Source organism: Oncorhynchus mykiss, chromosome 8, assembly GCF_057628025.1.
Source record: "Oncorhynchus mykiss isolate SJ-2025 chromosome 8, ASM5762802v1, whole genome shotgun sequence".
Classification (NCBI taxonomy): Eukaryota; Metazoa; Chordata; class Actinopteri; order Salmoniformes; family Salmonidae; genus Oncorhynchus; species Oncorhynchus mykiss.
Window position 1 is genome coordinate 62,482,743 of NC_143029.1, and position 19,676 is coordinate 62,502,418.

Consider the following 19,676-nt stretch of genomic DNA (forward strand, 5'->3'; position numbering starts at 1 on the left):
AATTAAGGCATTGACATCTACCATAGTTGGAACTCCCTCTTATCTTCCCTTCTCCCCTCTCCTTCTCTTCTCTCCTCATCTTCTCTTTTCTCCTCTCCTCTTCTCTCCCATCCTCCTCTCATCCCCTCTCCTCTTTCCTCCTCCACAGAGGTGTTCATCCAGAAGGTTCTGAAGAACGTGGGCAGACACAATGTGGACGTGGACGACATGAGTCCAAAAGACCTGGACCAGCTGTCTACACTGATCGCTAACGCCCTACAGGTAGAATAAACAACAACGTTTTTGTACTTGTCTTTCTTGCACAAACCCTCACACCTTTGTTACTAGCACTGATTTTGCTGATAGCTGCGTTTTTTTAGGAAGATTTTATTTGGAATGAATGGGATGTTTTGTTGTCTTACCTAGACACCGTAGTTGAATGCACTGTCTGTAGTTTCTCTGGATAAGAGCGTCTGATAAATGACCAAGATGTAAATGTGAATGCAGGTAGTGGATAAAAAACAGCCCCAGGCCAGACCAGGACCAATAGACCTGGGGGAGGAAGAGGAGCAGGAGGATGAGGAAGGGAATGAGGGGCCTGGAGAACAGGGGCCCGGGGAACAGGAGGAGGAGAAGGAGGACAGTGACCCTCCATCCGCCACAGAGAAAACAGCTCCGGAGAGCACTTCCCTAGAGGAGTCTGTGGTCCAAGGTACACAAACCTGACAGACCTGGTCACTTGGAGAAGAACTCCATCTGTAGTATTAACTCACCAACACCTTTGTATACTCATTGTCTTTCCATGCCAACTTCAGGGTGACTAGTTCATATTGGCCGTTCTGTTGATTTGAAATGCAGTCAGACTTTGGCAAAAAAGTATCAGCTAAAAATATTGACAAACCATAAGTTTCCCTTCGCCTTCTAAAAGGGAAGAGTATATCTGCGTGGCTGTTATTTGAGATATGCAGAGTCGGTTTGCTTTCTGCTTAATATTATTCTTGTTGTCAGTAAACACTCAGTCTCTGTTATTTCCTGATAGAGCGACAAATGGAGGGAGACAGAGAGCCAGCAGGCTCCAATGACAAGGTACCCCCATTTTGATTCTTAAAGTGATAAAGGGTTTGAAAGAAAGTGGAAATGTCAAACGGAATACTGACATTATAAACGGTGATATTATACCGTGTGTAGGGTATGAATCATCCAGAAGAGCTGATTTTCAAAAGGATTTTGATGATAAATCTGCAATGTACTGTAGACAGTAAAACAGTTAGTATACACAACATAGAGAAGAAGTATGTTTTGAAAAACAGATTGAAAGTGTTGTAATGTTGTCAGTTTGCATACCTATCTTTCAAACATTTATCATTGGCTTCTGTCCTATTGCTTCCTGCTTTCCTAGAATTTGATGAGAGAAGCAAATTGCCTCCTCTCCCCTATCAAAACAGTTCCTCAATTCAGTACACATGGATTGTAACAAAACATGTCTCATAATCAAGATGAAAAAAAGCCATAATGTAGTTATGATTGATTCGTATTTGTTATTTCTGTGCTTCCTTGTGTTGTTTGTGCTGTAGCTAAATCACCGTGACTTGTGTTGTTTGTGCTGTAGCTAAATCACCGTGACATTGTTCTGTGTTATTTCAGCCCCAGGATGCCGCCGGCTTATTTGGAAAGCTTCTGGCGTACCTGGATAAGAGTGAGTCCCCAGCCCAGAGACTCCGGGGAGATTCCCCCGGCCAGGCTGGTGTGGGTGCAGGGCTGGGCAAGGGCAGGGAGGTCGGTCTGGAGAATGTCCGCAGTAAGACCACTCAGGCCGAGGTGAAGACCATATTACCCATACAGTTGCAAGAAAAAGTATGTGAACCCTTTAGAAATACCTGGATTTCTGCATAAATTGGTCATAAAATTTGATCTGATCTTCATCTAAGTCACAACAATAGACAAACACAGTCTGCTTAAACTAATAACACACAAACAAGAATTTGTTTTCACATCTTTATTGAACACACCATGTAAACATTCACAGTGCAGGGTGGGAAAAGTATGTGAACCCTTGGATTTAATAACTGGTTGACCCTCCTTTGGCAGCATTAACCTCAACCAAACGTTTTCTGTAGTTGCGGATCAGACCTGCACAACGGTTAGGAGGAATTTTAGACCATTCCTCTTTACAAAACTGTTTCAGTTCAGCAATATTCTTGGGATGTCTGGTGTGAACCGCTCTCGAGGTCATGCCACAGCATCTCAATCGGGTTGCGGGAAGGACTCTTGACTGGGCTTCTCCAGAAAGTGTATTTTCTTCTGTTGAAGCCATTCTGTTGTTGATTTACTTCTGTGTTTTGGGTCGTTGTCCAGTTGCATCACCCAACTTCTGTTGAGCTTCAATTGGCAGACAGATAGCCTAACAGTCTCCTGCAAAGTGTCTTGATAAACTTGGGATCTCATTTTTTACGTCGATGATAGTCTGACGCAGTAAAGACCATGATGCTCCCACTACCGTATTTTACAGTTGGGATGAGGTGTTGATGTTGGTGAGCTGGGCCTTTTTTTTTCTCCACACAGTGTTGTGTGTTCCTTCCAAACAACTCCGCTGTAGTTTCGTCTGTCCACAGAATATTTTGCCAGTAGCGCTGTGGAACCACCAGGTGCTCTTTTTGAATACTCCAGACGTGCAGCAATGTTTTTTTTTTGGACAGCAGTGGCTTCTTACGTGGTGTCCTCCCATGAACACCATCCCTGTTCAGTGTTTTACGTATCGTAGACTCATCAAAGATGTTAGCAGGCCTCCCGGGTGGCGCAGTGGTTAAGGGCGCTGTACTGCAGCGCCAGCTGTGCCATCAGAGTCCCTGGGTTCGCGCCCAGGCTCTGTCGTAACCGGCCGCGACCGGGAGGTCCGTGGGGCGACGCACAATTGGCCTAGCATCGTCCGGGTTAGGGAGGGATTGGTCGGTAGGGATCTCCTTGTCTCATCGCGCACCAGCGACTCCTGTGGCGGGCCGGGCGCAGTGCGCGCTAGCCAAGGTTGCCAGGTGCACGGTGTAGCCTTGGTGCGGCTGGCTTCCGGGTGTTAAGAAGCAGTACGGCTGGCTGGGTTGTGTATCGGAGGACGCATGACATTCAACCTTCGTCTCCCGAGCCCGTACGGGAGTTGTAGCAATTAGACAAGATAGTAGCTACTACAACAATTGGATACCACGAAATTGGGGAGAAAAAGGGGTAAAATGAAAAAGGAGATGTTAGCGATTTCCAGAGGCATTCTGCGCTGTGCCCTTTGCAGGACAGCTTGAACTGGACTGATGAACATCAAGGTTTTTAGAGATACTTTCCAAGTCAACAATTATTTAATCCTAGGTCTTCTTAGATCTCATTTGTTTGAGGCATTGTTCACATCAGGCAGTGCTTCTTGTGAATAGCAAACTCAAAATGTTGAGTGTTTTTTATAGGGCAGGGCAGCTCTAACCAACATCTCCAACATCTCCAATCTCACCTCATTGATTGGACTCCAGGTTAGCTTTTGGAGAAGTCATTAGCCTAGGGGTTCACATACATCTTTTACTGTGAATGTTTAAATGATATATTCAATATAGACAAGAAAGATACAATAGTTTGTGTTATTAGTTTAAGCAGACTGTTTGTCTCTTGTGGTGACTTAGATGAAGATCAGATCAAATGTTATGACCAATTTATGCAGAAATCCAGGTATTTCCAAAGAGTTCACATACTTTTTCTTGTCACTGTAAGTAGAACCACAATGACTATGTTGCTACAACATTTTGGTGTTATCCTCAATGATTTGAAATGCACTGTGTCCACATGTGTCGTTGAATCTTGGTTTAAATGGCCACGTAATCAAGGTGGCAGTGCAAAAGAAGTCGACCCACTCAATGGACGTGGAGGAGGTGGCTGCGGTGGAGGGCTGGATCCAGGCAGTGGAGCCTCCTGCTGCCAAGATGGTCTACCAGGAGCCCCTTAAGAAGAAAGTGAACGTCCAGGAGCTGCAGCTAGATGTCAAAGCTGCTGTGGCCACAAAGAAAACAACTGATGATGACTACGGCTATGTCATCACTGACACAGTGTGAGTAGTACCTTTCATAAGTAATGAATGAGGCAACCGCAGCTAATCATTCAAGGTTTGATGTTTGTGCGGAATTGCATTTAGTATAGTACAAAGGAGTCTTTTTTTAGGCCAGGGCCAACTTTGGTGAATTGACAGGTGTTGTGTTGGGTACTCTAGATCAGTAGCAACCATTTGGATCCATTGGTACAGTTCTGTTTGTACCATGACTTTTGTTTTTATTTTTGTTTCCTGTCTTGAATAGGCATAGCTGGAGTTGCTTTGAAACAAACCATTACAAATGGAAACAGAAATGTGCTTTAGATGCTAGACACCCAAAGGCCTACTGTGTCCCTGTCAGAGTAATTTCTCATTCCACATTTTAACTCACTGTTGGGAAAGTAATTTACCATGACGTTTACAAAAAATGGGTTTCGCTCACTGAATATATTACCCTAGATTATTTTCAATGTTTCAGTACTGGACTCATATTCATGCACGTAAATAAATCATTCATTTATGTATCATTGACAATTGACAAAATATTTTATTTACATGAATCAAAACCATACCCCAGTGTGGTATATCATATGCATGTGCAATAAACATCCCACGTGCGTATCATTCAGTAGATGATGATTTGAAGGTGTTCAGGTCAAGTCCCTCTCCAGGGCACAGAACCCACAGCCCATCAGACCACCAGGAACTGGAGCCCACATCCCTTCACTATTCCATCATAATCAGGTCTGGTGGGCCTCCACTCTCCATAGGGGGCTGGGCTGGGGCTGTGGAAAAGCAATGACTTTTCTCAATGTCTGTATTAGACTGTTTCTCCTTTTAAACTCCATACTCCCACTACGTTATGTGATTAACTAGGACTGAGGTTTGCACTGAAATGTATATCTTCCCGAGTCCCTGGTCATCAGAAACTCTGACTGTGTTTTAGAGGTGGGGTACATCATTAGCTGTGGCCAGCGCTGAACTGAGCCACCGTGGTGCCGATGCACCATTTCATTTGCACTTCTCTGTCTGGCCTGAAGTCTAGGGAGTGGCTATGTCTCAAATTGCACCCTTTTGCCTATACTGCACTACTTTTGACCAGGGCTCTGGTCAAAAGTAGTGTACTATATAGGGAATATGGTGCCATTTGGGACACAAGCAGAGCACACAGGTGATTCATCATGCCAGAGGAAACACCTGCTCCCCCAGTTCTCATACCTCATCCTCCCTCCGTGTCTCCCTGCCTCCCTCATCTCCCTATTTGTCCCTCCCTCCTTTTATACGCCCTTACCCTCTCACCTCCCTGTCTTTTATCTTCACTCCCTTCCCCGCTCCCCCATCTCCTCCCCCTCCTACCCTCCATCCCCCTGACCTCCGTGCCTCTCGCCCCTCTCGTGTCTCCTCTCCTCTCTGAATGTGACAGGAATGTAATGTGTCGGAGCTCTCACCCACACTTAACAGGCTAAGGTGACAACTCTGTTGATGAACTCTGTATTTTTCTCTCCCCAGCGCGCTACAGACTGATGAGGGACTCCACTTGATGGAGATTCTGGCACGGCGGGCCAAGCTGCAGATGACTGACTTCCTGGAGCTCTCGTATGTATTTTATTCACGATTAACATTTTTATAGATTTTTCACACACTCAACAAAACAGAACCGAAACAACAAACACGGACTACACCACTTTTATGCATTTAACCTTTTTATGTAACTATTCATTTTGACTGCATGCTTAAAACAGACGTGACTAGATTTGATTCTACTCTGGAATCTTATACGGTGCTGGGTAGAATCTAAAATGGGTTGTAGAGGAATTGCTTGTAGCTTGTAGATAGGTATACATCCACTGATTTAATGCAGACTGAAATGAAGGGTAGTGTGTTGAGGGAGTTTATACTATATAAAAATAGCTCCATGGATGCAGCTATGCTTTAGGTGCCATGAGCACCATGTCAAGTAAAAAAACGTTAACTGAGGGGCTTAAACAAAAATAAAAATAAAACGTTTGAATTATTAAACTGACAAACAGGTTAAAAGCCGAAGAAACGCACATTTACTGAGACACAAGATATCCCACTGTCTTATTCTTATTCTGTACATGTTCGAGCTGGAGGTTGAAGATATTTGACACGTACACATTATTGACATGAGGTGCCAGATACACTACAGGTAACTGCCAAAATAAAGGAAACACCAACATGGTGTCTTAATAAGGCGTTGAGCCACCACAAGCCGCCAGAACAGCTTCAATGCACACGGCATAGATTCTACAAGTGACTGGAACTCTATTGGAGGGATGCAACACCATTCTACAAGGAATTCCATCATTTGGTGTTTTGTTGATGGTGTTGGAAAACACTGTCTCAGGCGACGGTCCAGAATCTTCCATAAGTGTTCAATTGGGTTGAGATCTGGTGACTGAGACAGCCATGGAATAAGGTTTACATCGTTTACATGCTCATCAAACCATTCGGTTACCACTCAAACCTTGTGGATGGGGGCATTGTCATGTTATAGGGCATAACCATGGTAGCTAAAATATTGGCCAAATTAATAGCCTGCACAGCATTTTTATACTGGACCCTAATCATGGGATGTTAATTGCTTAATTATCTCAGCAACCACACCTGTGTGGAAGCACTTATTTTCAATATACTTTGTATCCATTCCTTTTCTTAAGTGTTTCCATTATTTTTGTCAGTTACCTGGCTGCAATCATTATGAACAGGACTGAACTCTCCATGAACCTCCCTCTCTTTCTCCCTGCAGGTATCTGACTTTAAACACACGCACTCACAAACGCACGCATACACACACACACACACACTTAGAATGCAATGAGGCTTTTAAAGCCATCCTCAACGAAATGAGAGTATATAGTGAGTGACACACTGTGCTGGTCTGCGTAGTCAGTGGCATCTCCTTCAACATAGTCTAACCAAAAACGACCATACACACATTTTACACACAAATGCACAGCCAGATATTGCACTGAAGCACATTATTTAACGACTTTCGAAATAATATTGAAGAGGAAATCTTATCGACATTCTGTAAAGACATGGTGCCATAACCTGTCACAAGTTCATTTCCTGAACCGTCATGCCCTGTAACCCACAGGGAAACACTGCTTCATGATGGGCCTCTTTCCTACCTTACTTATGTTCAAGTCTGACATTGTGGTCATTGTAATGCAGTCATTCATCAAGTGAACATACACTGCTATACTCAATAACCGTAGCAGTGTGTATGCGAGAACAATTTACCGCCATAAATACAATGCAACGTGCTGATGACAGGCATAAGAAAGGGAGTATTGTATGGGCTGATAGGCCCCCTTTGTGTCTTTCTATCTACTAAGCTTGATTGTTGGCGGTACAGGTAGGGATTGGCCGATTCCGTATCATGTGACACTGTGAGTAAGGTTCTGAATGGCCCTTGTTTCTGAAGCACCTCACGGCTCTAGGGAAGGTATACACTGCTCTGTATTCAGCCCTTCAGCCCATGGGTGGCCTTACAGGGCTGGGCTAATGTACCTTTTGTCTTTGCCCCTTTCTGAAACTGAAAGGGCCTTGGTATGGGAGAGTGATGGATTGGGTGGGAGAGAGCTGGGGCCCTTTGTTAGAGCTCCGAGTCGGCCCAGCAGGGGGAGCAGCCTGGACAATTTGTCCAAGCCGCCACGCTTATTTGGGCCGTCCCACTCCTTGCAGCTAACCGCTGCTGATCCTAGACCACCACCCCACCTAGGAGCCTGGGAGAATGGCCCTCCACATAATCAAATACTGGGCCCACAATTCAGCCCAGCCAGCATGGCTCCTCTCACCTTTCATGTTGACTCATTTGTGCAAGCATGACTTGGTTCTGTAGGACCTTGAAATTAGTGTCTATCATGTTTACCATAATGAAGGAAAATATAGATACATGCATACAGGGTAATTCAATGTTACCGTTATATGTAGTAACACAGTATGTTAGACACTGTGGCTAAATGTTATACATACTTGAATCATTCATCTATCTTTGTGTTACTTTGTATGATCGAACGGACGATGTAGAATAGGAGAACACAGACGCCGCTGTCAGAAACGTCTTGAATTGATCATGTCAGGCCGGACGTGGCGGTTGAAAGACGTTGGTTTGATGTGTCAATGTGGGTGGTTTGCTTCAGAATCGTGTAGCATTAGTTCACTCTGAATAATAGTTGTTGCTCAACACTTACCGACTGTAGTCAGACTCCAATTTGATGGGGGTGACGTAATGTCTGACTTCATATGCTGCTCATTTCAAAGTATAACCACTAGGTGGGGAGATGCACCTTCGCTGGTTGCTTGTAATGCAGCCTATGTGTTACTGAATACTGAAGACGCATTAGACAATATTAATTTATTTTCACTGTAGAATCACAAAACAAAAGATTGATGGACAATGACAGTTCAACATTCTATATATATTGGTTCTAACATACTTCAAGCGAGCACTTTTACATGGGAGTAATAGTCTGCTGAAGAAAGCATGCGCTTCAGCTTGAAAATCACAAGTACATTATTTACTTTTGCTGTAGTATTGAATTTTGAAAAACCTTAATTGGGAGGCGGTTGGCATAGTTCAGAGACGTCATGCCCATATGGGACACAAGGGCACATGCCCCCTCACATTTGTCGTGTTTTTTTTTTTCTTTTTCAGATGTTCAATTAATCCCCTCCATCCTCACGTACTTTGTGCCCCCTTTAAAATAAAATGGCCGGATGGCGCCCCTGGCGTAGGTCAGGAAACATATCAATGTGTTATGAAGTCACATTGAGTGATGTTCCTTTTCAACCGCTAATAGATCTAACTCTTAATAGATGTGAAAAATCTATACATCTAGAGTGTTACGGGGGTGAATATCATAGAGTGGTTGAAAGGCTGGCTGCTGGTTGAGGTTATCCTCCACACATTGCTCGATACCTTAACCTCCTGGCTGGATACATTCTTTGACTTCAACATACTGTACTGCAAAACACTTTATGTTCAGTAGGTTGCCATAACCTGGTTTTATTCTGGGTGGTTCGCCCTCTTTCAATCACCTTTAGTACTTTTCAGCTCAAGATATATTTTTACAGCATGAATAGTATTTGCTCAGTGTCCACCCTAGATTTTCTCTTTGGAAATACGTTGTGAGGGGAAAAATAATATCTGTACATTTCATTTGCACTGCGTTTTTCATTACACACAAAATGTACAAAGCTCTGTACATAAGCAATTGTCCCTATGACTGTCGGTGAAGGGACACACATAAAGTATGTGTACCTAATCCGAGACCAAAACCCTCCTTGTCATTTGTTGTTTGTAAAACACTCAGAGGCACATTGAGATTCAAGAGGTATCCTACGGAAACGGCTCCTTTGGCTACAGGGATTCTAACAGCTTATGGGGTAGCCAGAGGTAAAATACTACTCAATCACTGTGTGTGTACGGCTCTGATTTAACACTATCAGTCCTGAGACCCCAGGAAAAATGGGCTTTTCATTTATCTGACGTTCATTTATCTGCATGTCCAGCCCTTACATTTAGCCTCACACTGAAGTGTTTAACCATTTTATTTCCAGGACAATCAGGGCTACACGTACAGCACAAAACTATTTGACATAAACAGCTGCATTCACGAGTTTAATTGACAAATGTCAATACAAAAAACAAGGTCTGCCAAAGCAAAAACCTGATAAAAATACATTTATATGAATGCTGTAAGTACAGAACTGTTTTACTTCGTGGGAAATGAATATCCAACTAGTCAGTGACAGCTGTTTGGAGTTTGTGATAGCAACTATGTGAGCTTATACCAGTATTATAGACACTCTGTCCTGGGATTTCCTATGATCTTCTATGTAGAAGTACCTCTTCTAATGACTCTTGTGTACCTTGTAAGTGTCATTTGCTTGTTGCTTGTGAGCATCATAGTTCATGTTCGTAGGAGTCTCAGCTTTTCATAGTTTGTAGCTCAAACCATTTTGCCTCTATGGTCGTTTTTGTAAAAAGACATGGCCCTGGGCCCCTTCGGGATCTGCCCTTGTCTCACAAACAACGCTCTAGCTCAGCCCCCGTTAATTACACAGAAGTCTGTAGCTCAAACACACACACTGTTTAAAAGGGGTTAGAAGACTCATTGGGTTAATGACCTGGTCTGTTCTTTGTAAGGCAAGAGGGCAGAAAAACAATGCTTTACCACCATGTAAAAAATGTATTTCTCGTTGATCATGTCTGGAGTGTCTCATCTCACTGTGTGTGTGTGTTTTTTTTACAGAGTGGTGGGCCCAGCTGTGACCTTCAGAGTACGACCTAATACCCAGAATGTCAGCACTGCAGATGTGGCCAACGTAGCAGGTTGGTCTGAGCTGCTCTGATAGCTAAATGTTATATATATATATATTGCAAAAAAAGCAATCTCTTGTGCTTTAGTGGAGCATGTTGGAACTGAAATGGACATTTTAGCTTTTTCAAATATCCAAGATTTTGTTGTTTACTCTCAGAGAACTGGTCCACAGTTTTTTATAGCTCCATACTGAAAATTCTCTGTATAGACCCCTGATAATGGAGATGTGCTATTGGGAGAAAGAGTCAAATCTAAGTGACATCCGCACGCGTTATTAGGAAGCCTCCCTTGCACCAATCACAACTCTTCTCTGGTGAATGAAATACAGGTATGCATTGTCAAGGAACCCCCAAGGAAAGAAGAGAATAGCTGTATTTGTATATAGCTATCATTACTGACAAACATACAAGGCTGCTTCAACAGTTATGAGAAAATATTTATATTTATATAAGAAGATAATGTTTTTCTCCACGAATTGGAATGTGTTACATATCATACCAATGGCAAAATTGTGGTGTAGATATTGGGTGGGGGGCGAACAGTAGGGGGGGGGGTCCTCCACCCCCGACATTTAAAACGCATTTCCAGCAATTCTACACCGTTTGATTTATTATGCCTCTCTTGAGTGGTATTTTGAGGGGAAAACAATAAAAGTGGAAGGGCCCCCAACCCCCCCCCCCCAAAATAAAACATGATTAGTTTTTAGGGAAAACTAATTTTTTTGGGGAAAATAGCTGACTTCCTGCACATTTTGCAATGGGGCAGAGAGAAAAATGTGTGGTTTTATAATGCTATTCTACAATTTTAGTCAGCTAATTAAAGCTAATTTCCTGCAATTCTGCAAAAAAAAAAAATCATGGGGCAGAGAGAAACATTTTCTGTTTTATAGCTAATCTCATACTATTCTTCACATTTTGCCATGAGGATGAGATAAATGTTTGCAGTTTTAAAGCTAATTTCCAGCAGCTCTACGCATTGTGCCATGACGCTGACAGAACATGTTGCAGTTCTAATGTAACTGTCCAGTGAAAACTTCATAGTCTGTGAACTCACACCCAGATAATGTTGTTGACTCATCCTATACTGGTATTTGTGGACAAAGCATAAATTGGAGAAAAATGACCACCTAAACAAACAAACAGACCATTTAAAAAATGCTTGCTATTTTCTCACAAGGGATCATGTCTGGTCAATCAGTGGTCTACTCTCGTTAATATTTTTTGTGACCTTATACACCCACACCATTCTGCTTTTGGGGTACGCCCACACCATTTCAACACAGCTGCTTTTTAACATACTTAATTACTCTTTTTGGGATGGAAAACTACTTCACTCATATTGTAATTAGTTTGACTATAGTTCAAATATCATAGAAATCTAGAAACACTGGACAGTTACTTTAAAGGTCGACTTTGGGGGGAAAAATGCTAAAATAACAGCTTTAAACTGTATAACTGATCAATGCACCATCATACTCTGTCATTTAATGCTTAAAATATTTTTTGGCTATTTAGCTTTAGAAGTGCCATTTCTTTCCAATCTCAGCTTCCCTCCAAAAACAAATCCTGTGAAATGACATCAATACATACTGGAGGAGTTACTGGCTAGCTACAAGTGGCTATCTTAGCTAATGAACTAGTTACGTGGGTTGCAGCATGCATGACATATCGATGAACCACCAAAGGCACACCCCATTTCTGTTTGAAAATTGAGGAGTTAGACTGTTTTTTTGGGCCCAAAGTCGACCGTTGAAGCTAATTATCTGCAATTCTACACATTTTGCCATTGCCTATGACGTGTTAATGTGATACCTATGTATCATACGAATTGCAGGGGACAGACACACACACACACACACACACAGGGAAATTGCTCTGTCAAAGTAAGTTTAGCTTGAATAGATAAATCTATTTTTTTTCCCTTCGTCTAGTGATGACAGTTTTGATAATTGAACTCCACACTCTTGATCAAGTGATTGTGTAATGGCTACCCCCGTCCTGTTTCACAAGTGCTATTGTTCGTGTTCGTGTCCTCGTTTCTCATTTCCAGCCCCGGACTAACTTGTTTTGAGAGGTCATGGATGAGCCTTTATTCGTATTAATGCAGTTGACAGAACCGCACTTGAAATGAAATACGGCTGCCTCTTAACTTAAGTGCAGTAGTGTGGGTGTGCTGCTGTCTCTAAAGCATAATTTGTCATATTCAACAAGAGTATCGGCAAAGATTATTTCAATAGCCCCAGTTGATGTGGTTTTTCTGAGACGTTAAGCATTACAAGGCTATTGTAATGGCATCATTTTATCATCATTTTACAGTTTCTTCCAGACGCATTGGAGAAATCTGTGTGCCCATGTTTTAAGCAGTTGGAGACAAAACTTAAATGATTCAATTTTAATCATCTTCGCATTATTTAATTTAAATGGCACTGTAAGACAATATGACATCATAGCTACCATAAATAAGGTGTGTTAAAATACCATTATTATAAGATACATATAAAAAATGTTGGTTATGTCCCAAATGGCACCCTATTCCCTATACAGTGCACAATTGTTGACCAGGGCCTCGGGAAGCCTTGGACTGGCTGGACACTGGACAAAGGAGTCAGTCTTACCTCATAGAACATTAGCATTCTTCTGCTCCATGTGAACAATACTGGATCGATAGAGAGCCAGCCTCCTGGGCGTCCCGGGCCAGAGTGGAGGAGGGTAGAGGACTGTGCTGGTTGTCTGGGGTGCAGCAGCACGGCCCTAGTTGTGTCACAAATGGCACCCTGATCCCTAAATATCTAGTGGACTACTTTTGGCCAGGGCCTATATGGCTCTGGTCAGAAGTAGTGCACTATATAGGGAATTTGGTGCAATTTGGGACTCAGCCCCTGGCCTGCCCCGTATTGCCCTGGCCTGCCCCGTATTGCCCTGGCCTGCCCCGTATTGCCATGGCCTGCTGAGTAAAGAACCCTGGAGTGGAGCTTGTGGAGCTCCTGTCACGCATACCCGGCCATTGTTAGGAACCCAGGGCCAGGCAAAGGCTATTGTCAGGGGGGTGTCAAGATGGTGAGCAGTGGGGTGATGACCCTCATTGTCAGGCCTATTCATGCATGCTGTGGAGCCATGGAGTGGCAGACCCAAAAACCACTTCCAGTGGTGCGTCTCGGCCGTGAGAACCAGGCTCCTCAATTGGCTGGAGGTCAGGGTCAGGCCAGCCAGCCGCGCAATTAGCACATTAAGCAAGGTCCCCAATAAAGTCCACAATAGAATGCAGAAATAAGTTGTCTGCAAACTGTATCCACTTAAAATGTTATTTAGTCAAAGATATTTTTAATGGCCTAACTGGTTTGACTGAATGTGTATTATTGACCGTTAAACTGACCCCCCTGTGTTTTCTATGAAGAGGAGAACATGCATTGTCTTCCCTGACAATAGCTAGTTACTCATTCACTGGCTGAGTGTAATATCTGAGGTTTGATTTGTGTCTTGACATGGAAATAATTCTGTGTCACAGAGGTCACAAACAGTTCAGTAAGTTATTATGGTGGTTTTCCCTCGCAAATTGGTATCGTTGAATGGCTGAGTTTCTATGTTTGACACACTTTTTAAAAAGCAAGTAAATGGTGATCATTCTGATCAAGTTCACATACATCTATCGAACCAGTTTTTCTTCTGTCAGTTCCTCACTTTTGCAGACAGCTCTGTAGAGCGGTGTTGTTTTGGGCAGTTGTATTCAACCAGAGTGAACACTGAACAGTAGATGCAACACTTTCAGTTGGGCAGTGTTTACTTTAAAACACATTCCTATTCACTCTCATTCCCTCCCTGTATCTGGTAGTCCTAACCTTGATGGCCTTGAATATACTATGAACCATGAGTCATTTCTGATCACCGGAGTTGAAATGAGACCCCAATTCCTCTGATCATGGTTGTATTTTTTCTCTCTCTTTTCACGGTTGAGTGGTTTAGCATAGATCTCATAATGCTGACAGCTCTGACCTTCACTTCAGCTTTAACACTTGTTAAAATGTCAAATCTTATTAGCTGGCTCTTTAGGAAAAAGCAATGTGGTTTATCTATCTAACTTCTCTTCTCCTGTGATGTGAAGAAAGCCTTCAACCTCTGGTTAGCTCAGTCTTAGGGCGTAGCTTTTAGGGCACTCACTTACCCTAAGTATGTGTGTTCTACTGCGGAGAGAAATTTAATAAATACTATGTATACCTGTTTAACGGGATTTATTGTCTTCCATGTGACTGTATATGCACATGATGCTGATGTGCAACGTAAGATTTGTGACATTGTATTACAAATCTTGTGGTAATGATGCTTCTCTGGTTTTCATTATCATCAGCTTGGTCTTTCTGCATTAACTGAGAGAAGTCACGTGCTTACTCCTTCCTGGAAAAGTTCCAAATGACATAGCATTTTGTCCTCTTCCTAGATCTCTGTATGCTTGTCTGTTTTAACCATACAATATACAGAAGCTGAACACATTAGTGTATAGAACATACTACCCCCCCCCCCCCAAGCCAGCTGATCCTTGGTGCCCTTTCACATAATCATCATCAGTAGCCGCTCAGTCCCAAATCAAATCCAAATCAAATCCAAATCAATTTGATTTGGACCAGCAGTGACATGCTCACTTGCGGACATTTCCCAACAATGCAGAGAGAAACATATAGAAAAAATATAGAAGCGTAATAACACAAGGAATGAGAAACAATAACTTGGCTATATGCGCTGGATACCAGTACTGAGTCGATGTGCAGGGGTATGAGGTAATTGAGGTAGATATGTACATATAGGTAGGGGGTGAAGTGGCTAGGCTACAGGATAATAACCAGTAGCAGCAGTGTATGTGATCAAAAGGGTCAGTGCAAAAGGGGGTCAAAAGTAGTGCACTGTATGGGGAGTTGGCTGCCATTTTGGACAAACCCTGACTTTGTCATCAGCACTTTCTGTTTGGATTCACTCCTTTAATTGTCTCCATTGATTTCCTGTGTGATTTCATTGGAAACAAGTCTCCCCAATGGGACTATGGGCCCACTTAAGCCCTACAGGAGCCACCAGATCCATTGAAGTTAACTTCATTTAGTTTGCCTGTTGATCAATTCTCATCTCATGCTGAAGGATAATCAATTCTGGATTTTCTCTAGCTAGTAGCTAATAGCAACCTGTTGGCCAAAATGTGCTCAAAATCAAATTGGGGGAAAATGAAATGACAAAAACAGTTGTTTATTGATGTCATTTGTTGTGACACGGGTTGGTGCGTTATCTCTATTGTCTATCGGCGTATGCGTGGTGGTAGTGTTTTGTGAAAGTGAGAGTGATACCTCAATCTTTTGTGTCCCCTGCAGTTCAGAGTTGCTTGTGGTTATTTTGGTCTGACTTCAGAGAGAGCTGGGGTGGGGGGTGGAATCCTCTAGAGCTTTGGGAGCATCTGTGAGTCCTGCTGTGAAGAGGGTGGATCATCACAGGTGTTATGTGGAAGCTGAGTTTGTTTAGCAGCGGTGGCAGCGTGGGCGTCATGGTCCTCAGCCAGCCCTCTCTGGGCAGACCTCTCAGGGTCCCTCTCTCACAGCTGGCAGCTCTACGTAGGTTGCATCCCAAATGGCACCCTATTCCCTATACAGTGCACTACTTTTGACCAGGGCCCATAGGGCTATGGTTAAAAGAAGTGCACTATGTAGGGAATAGGGGGCCATTTGGGATGCAGCCTCTGTGTTGGCCCTGCTCCTGGAACTCCAGCTTCAGCTCAGGCTTCATGCCTCCTACAGATGGCACCCTATTTACGAATGAAGTGCACCACTTTTGACCAGGGCTTTGGCCAAAAGTAGTGCACTATATTAGGGAATAGAGTCCCATTTGTGCTGCAGATGGCTTGACTGACTGGAGCTCTCTCTGCTGGCTCTGCTGCCTGACTCCACACTTGCAGCACTCTTGCATCATTCCAGGGCAGGCAATGGACTGGCTGGCTTGGAGAGGGAGAGGGAAAATTCTGTGTCGCTGCGGTCTGTTTCTCTGTGCGAGAAATGCAGTATGTGTGGGATGTGTAAATAAATACTCTAAGCTTGGATGTAGGCCTAGTTCATATAAGGAAGATGATGACATAACACAACATGTAGGGCAGAAATGCCTTCTTGAACATGTGCCTTCATTACAAACTTGTATGGGATCTGTAAATATGAATTAAAATGTTAAATTATGAGCCTAGTTAGACTAGACTGGCTGAAATAATGGAGGTGATGACCATGCTGACTGTTGGCCATGTGTTTACATGTTAATTCTTAAAGAGATGGGTGTAAAAAAAGAAGACCTCTCTAGCACTCAACAAATCGTTCAAGGGCATTTTCTCCTACTGGTATCCTAAGTGGGACAACACGTTTAGCAACTTTTAAAGCAGCATAACTTTCCCATGCTTCCTCCAATCACAAGCTCTGAATCTGAACTAAAAAATGATTTTTAAAAGGATTTCAGCTTTTTCTACATAACCCCCCTTTGGGACTTAGCATTCCATCACTATTTTCTTACTGTAGGATGGATAAAACCCCCATATGATTGAGGCCCTCTTCATGTCAGACATGACGGAGTCTTCTCTCTGGGTCTGTAATAAAGCCACGTTCCTCCAAACTTCCTAGTCTGGCTTCTCTATCTCTCTCACTCTAGTGAAGAATGTTATTAAAGGCTAATAAAATGCTCCTGTTGTTCGCTCACCTTTGGTGGCCTGAGTACAAATATAGGATCTTAATTTGATCACTATTTTGATGCTGAGAATTGCAAACTTGGGGTGTATTCAAGGTTTAAAATTGTGTAATTTTCAACGAAATAATGTATCAACCCGTTCAAAAAATGTCCAATAATTATAATCCACATAATATTTAATATTTCCTGTTGCTGCATGATTATTTTCCTACTGTAGCAAACTGGCTCAAATTAAGATGCTACATCTGTAGGCAGTATCCAGCTTCTCTTAGTGGGCTCTGAGATCCCTGATGAGAACAGAAGCAGACAGCTGAATTGATTGGCCCACTTCAGCGTATGGACCTTGATTACAGCCACATTCAAGTGCTGTTCTGTTCTCTACATCACCTTATCCACTCCTCAGAGCAGAGCAGAGGAGAGGAGAGGAGAGGAGAGGAGAGGAGAGGAGAGGAGAGGAGAGGGACTCACTAGGATTAGGCTGTCTGCCTCCCTGCTGCATATAGCCAGCTAGCTGTGTTCGCCTTGAAAAACCTTCATATAGTCAAGACAGACAGACTAATGCGGTGCCCTGTATTATACAGTATGTTGTAAATGAAGTTGCATGGATACAGTAGGCTACTACAAAGATGGAATGTACATTATCCGTATGTACTATTCTGTTCTCAGAATAATAAATATTTCTTGTAATTTCCTAATTTAGTAAAATATTAATGTTGTCCTTGAATGAGTAACACATAATGATTGATGGCTTCAACATTATGTTATCAGTTTTATAGCTATACAGATCACAGTAGGTTGGTGGCACCTTAATTGGGGAGAACGGGCTCAGGGTAACGACTAGATCGGAATAGGTGGAAGGGTATCAAATACATCCAACACATGGTTTCCAGGTGTTTGATGCCATTCCATTTGCACCATTCCGGCCATTATTATGAGCGGTTCTTCCCTCAGCAGCCTCCTGTGATACAGATGTAGGATCTTAATTTGAGCCAGTTTGCTACATCAGGAAAATAATCTAGGGGTTGACACAGTTTTCGTAAGGGAAAATCAAGTCTGACATTTCAAAGTGGAAATTACTTCAGAACTTTTTTAACCTCAAATACACTACAATTTTTACATTTCCTGCATTACAGGACATTTCACCTGCAACAGGGTGATCAAATTAAGATGCTACATCTGTACACAATATGTTCTACAGTGTGATTCACAAATGTCACTGTGTTCTGACTGAGTGAGTGATAAAATCATATTGGTACATACAGTGCAATGGCTGCTTGGTATAGAAAGTTAGAGGTATCTCCATAAGGTTACGGCACAAGGCGAGCAGGAGAGGGTTCAACTCTCGTTTGATGGTTGGAGCCAACATGAAATGTCCCTTGAAAGCCGGGTGCTGGGGCTTCTCTCTTTCTGTTTTAGAGTGTTTTATGTATTCCAGCAGAGAGACAAAGTCAGCCCAGAAACTTCAAAGCTGCTGGGTGACATTTAGGTCTACATCTTCAAAGGACCCCTCCCTGCTTTTGTACTTCTGCTTTTTGTCTATAATTAATGTACTCCTTCCAGATTCTGAGTGGGATTAGAGAGCCAGACAGAATGTATGTATGTATGTATGTATGTATGTATGTATGTATGTATGTATGTATATGTGTGTGTGTAGCCATAGCCAAGGGAAGTAGGGGTGCTGCAGCACCCCATGAAAAAATTGGATTTAAAAAATACTTTTGTTATTGACCAAATACTTATTTTCCACCATAATTTGCAAATAAATTAATTCAAAATCCTACAATGTGATTTTCTGGATTTGTTTTTTCTCATTTTGTCTGTCATAGTTGAAGTGTACCTATGATGAAAATTACAGGCCTCTCTCATCTTTTTAAGTGGGAGAACTTGCACAATTGGTGGCTGACTAAATACTGGTTTGCCCCACTGTGTGTGTGTGTGTGTGTGTGTGTGTGTGTGTGTATATATATATATATATATATATATGTGTGTGTGTGTGTGTATATATATATATATATATATATAAAAGACCTGAGACTGGGACGGAGATTTGTCTTCCAACAAGACAATGATCCAAAACATAAAGCAAAATCTACAATGGAATGGTTAAAAAAATAAACATATCCAGGTGTTAGAATGGCCAAGTCAAAGTCCAGACCTGAATCCAATCGAGAATCTGTGGAAAGAGCTGAAAACTGCTGTTCACAAATGCTCTCCATCCAACCTCACTGAGCTCGAGCTGTTTTGCAAGGAGGAATGGGAAAACATTTCAGTCTCTCGATGTGCAAAACTGATGAGACATACTCCAAGAGACTTACAGCTGTAATCGCAGCAAAAGGTGGCGCTACAAAGTATTAACTTAAGGGGGCTGAATAATTTTGCACGCCCAATTTTTCAGTTTTTGATTTGTTAAAAAAGTTTGAAATATCCAATAAATGTGGTTCCACTTCATGATTGTGTCCCACTTGTTGTTGATTCTTCACAAAAAAATACAGTTTTATATCTTTATGTTTGAAGCCTGAAATGTGGCAAAAGGTCGCAAAGTTCAAGGGGGCCGAATACTTTCGCAAGGCACTGTATATATATATATATAAATAAAAA

At 42.4% G+C, this 19,676-nt stretch overlaps 1 protein-coding gene across 1 annotated transcript in view; it reads left to right on the top strand.

Moving 5' to 3' along the window:
* Positions 1 to 19,676, top strand: part of LOC110530265 (receptor-type tyrosine-protein phosphatase N2) — a 155,251-nt gene that overhangs the window by 44,127 nt on the left and 91,448 nt on the right. Inside the window, exons 7-13 of the mRNA XM_021613182.3 lie at positions 149 to 261; positions 487 to 691; positions 1,019 to 1,065; positions 1,624 to 1,797; positions 3,834 to 4,054; positions 5,543 to 5,629; positions 10,318 to 10,397. Coding sequence (XP_021468857.3) covers positions 149 to 261; positions 487 to 691; positions 1,019 to 1,065; positions 1,624 to 1,797; positions 3,834 to 4,054; positions 5,543 to 5,629; positions 10,318 to 10,397 — 927 coding nt within the window. The remainder of the gene's footprint in view (positions 1 to 148; positions 262 to 486; positions 692 to 1,018; positions 1,066 to 1,623; positions 1,798 to 3,833; positions 4,055 to 5,542; positions 5,630 to 10,317; positions 10,398 to 19,676) is intronic.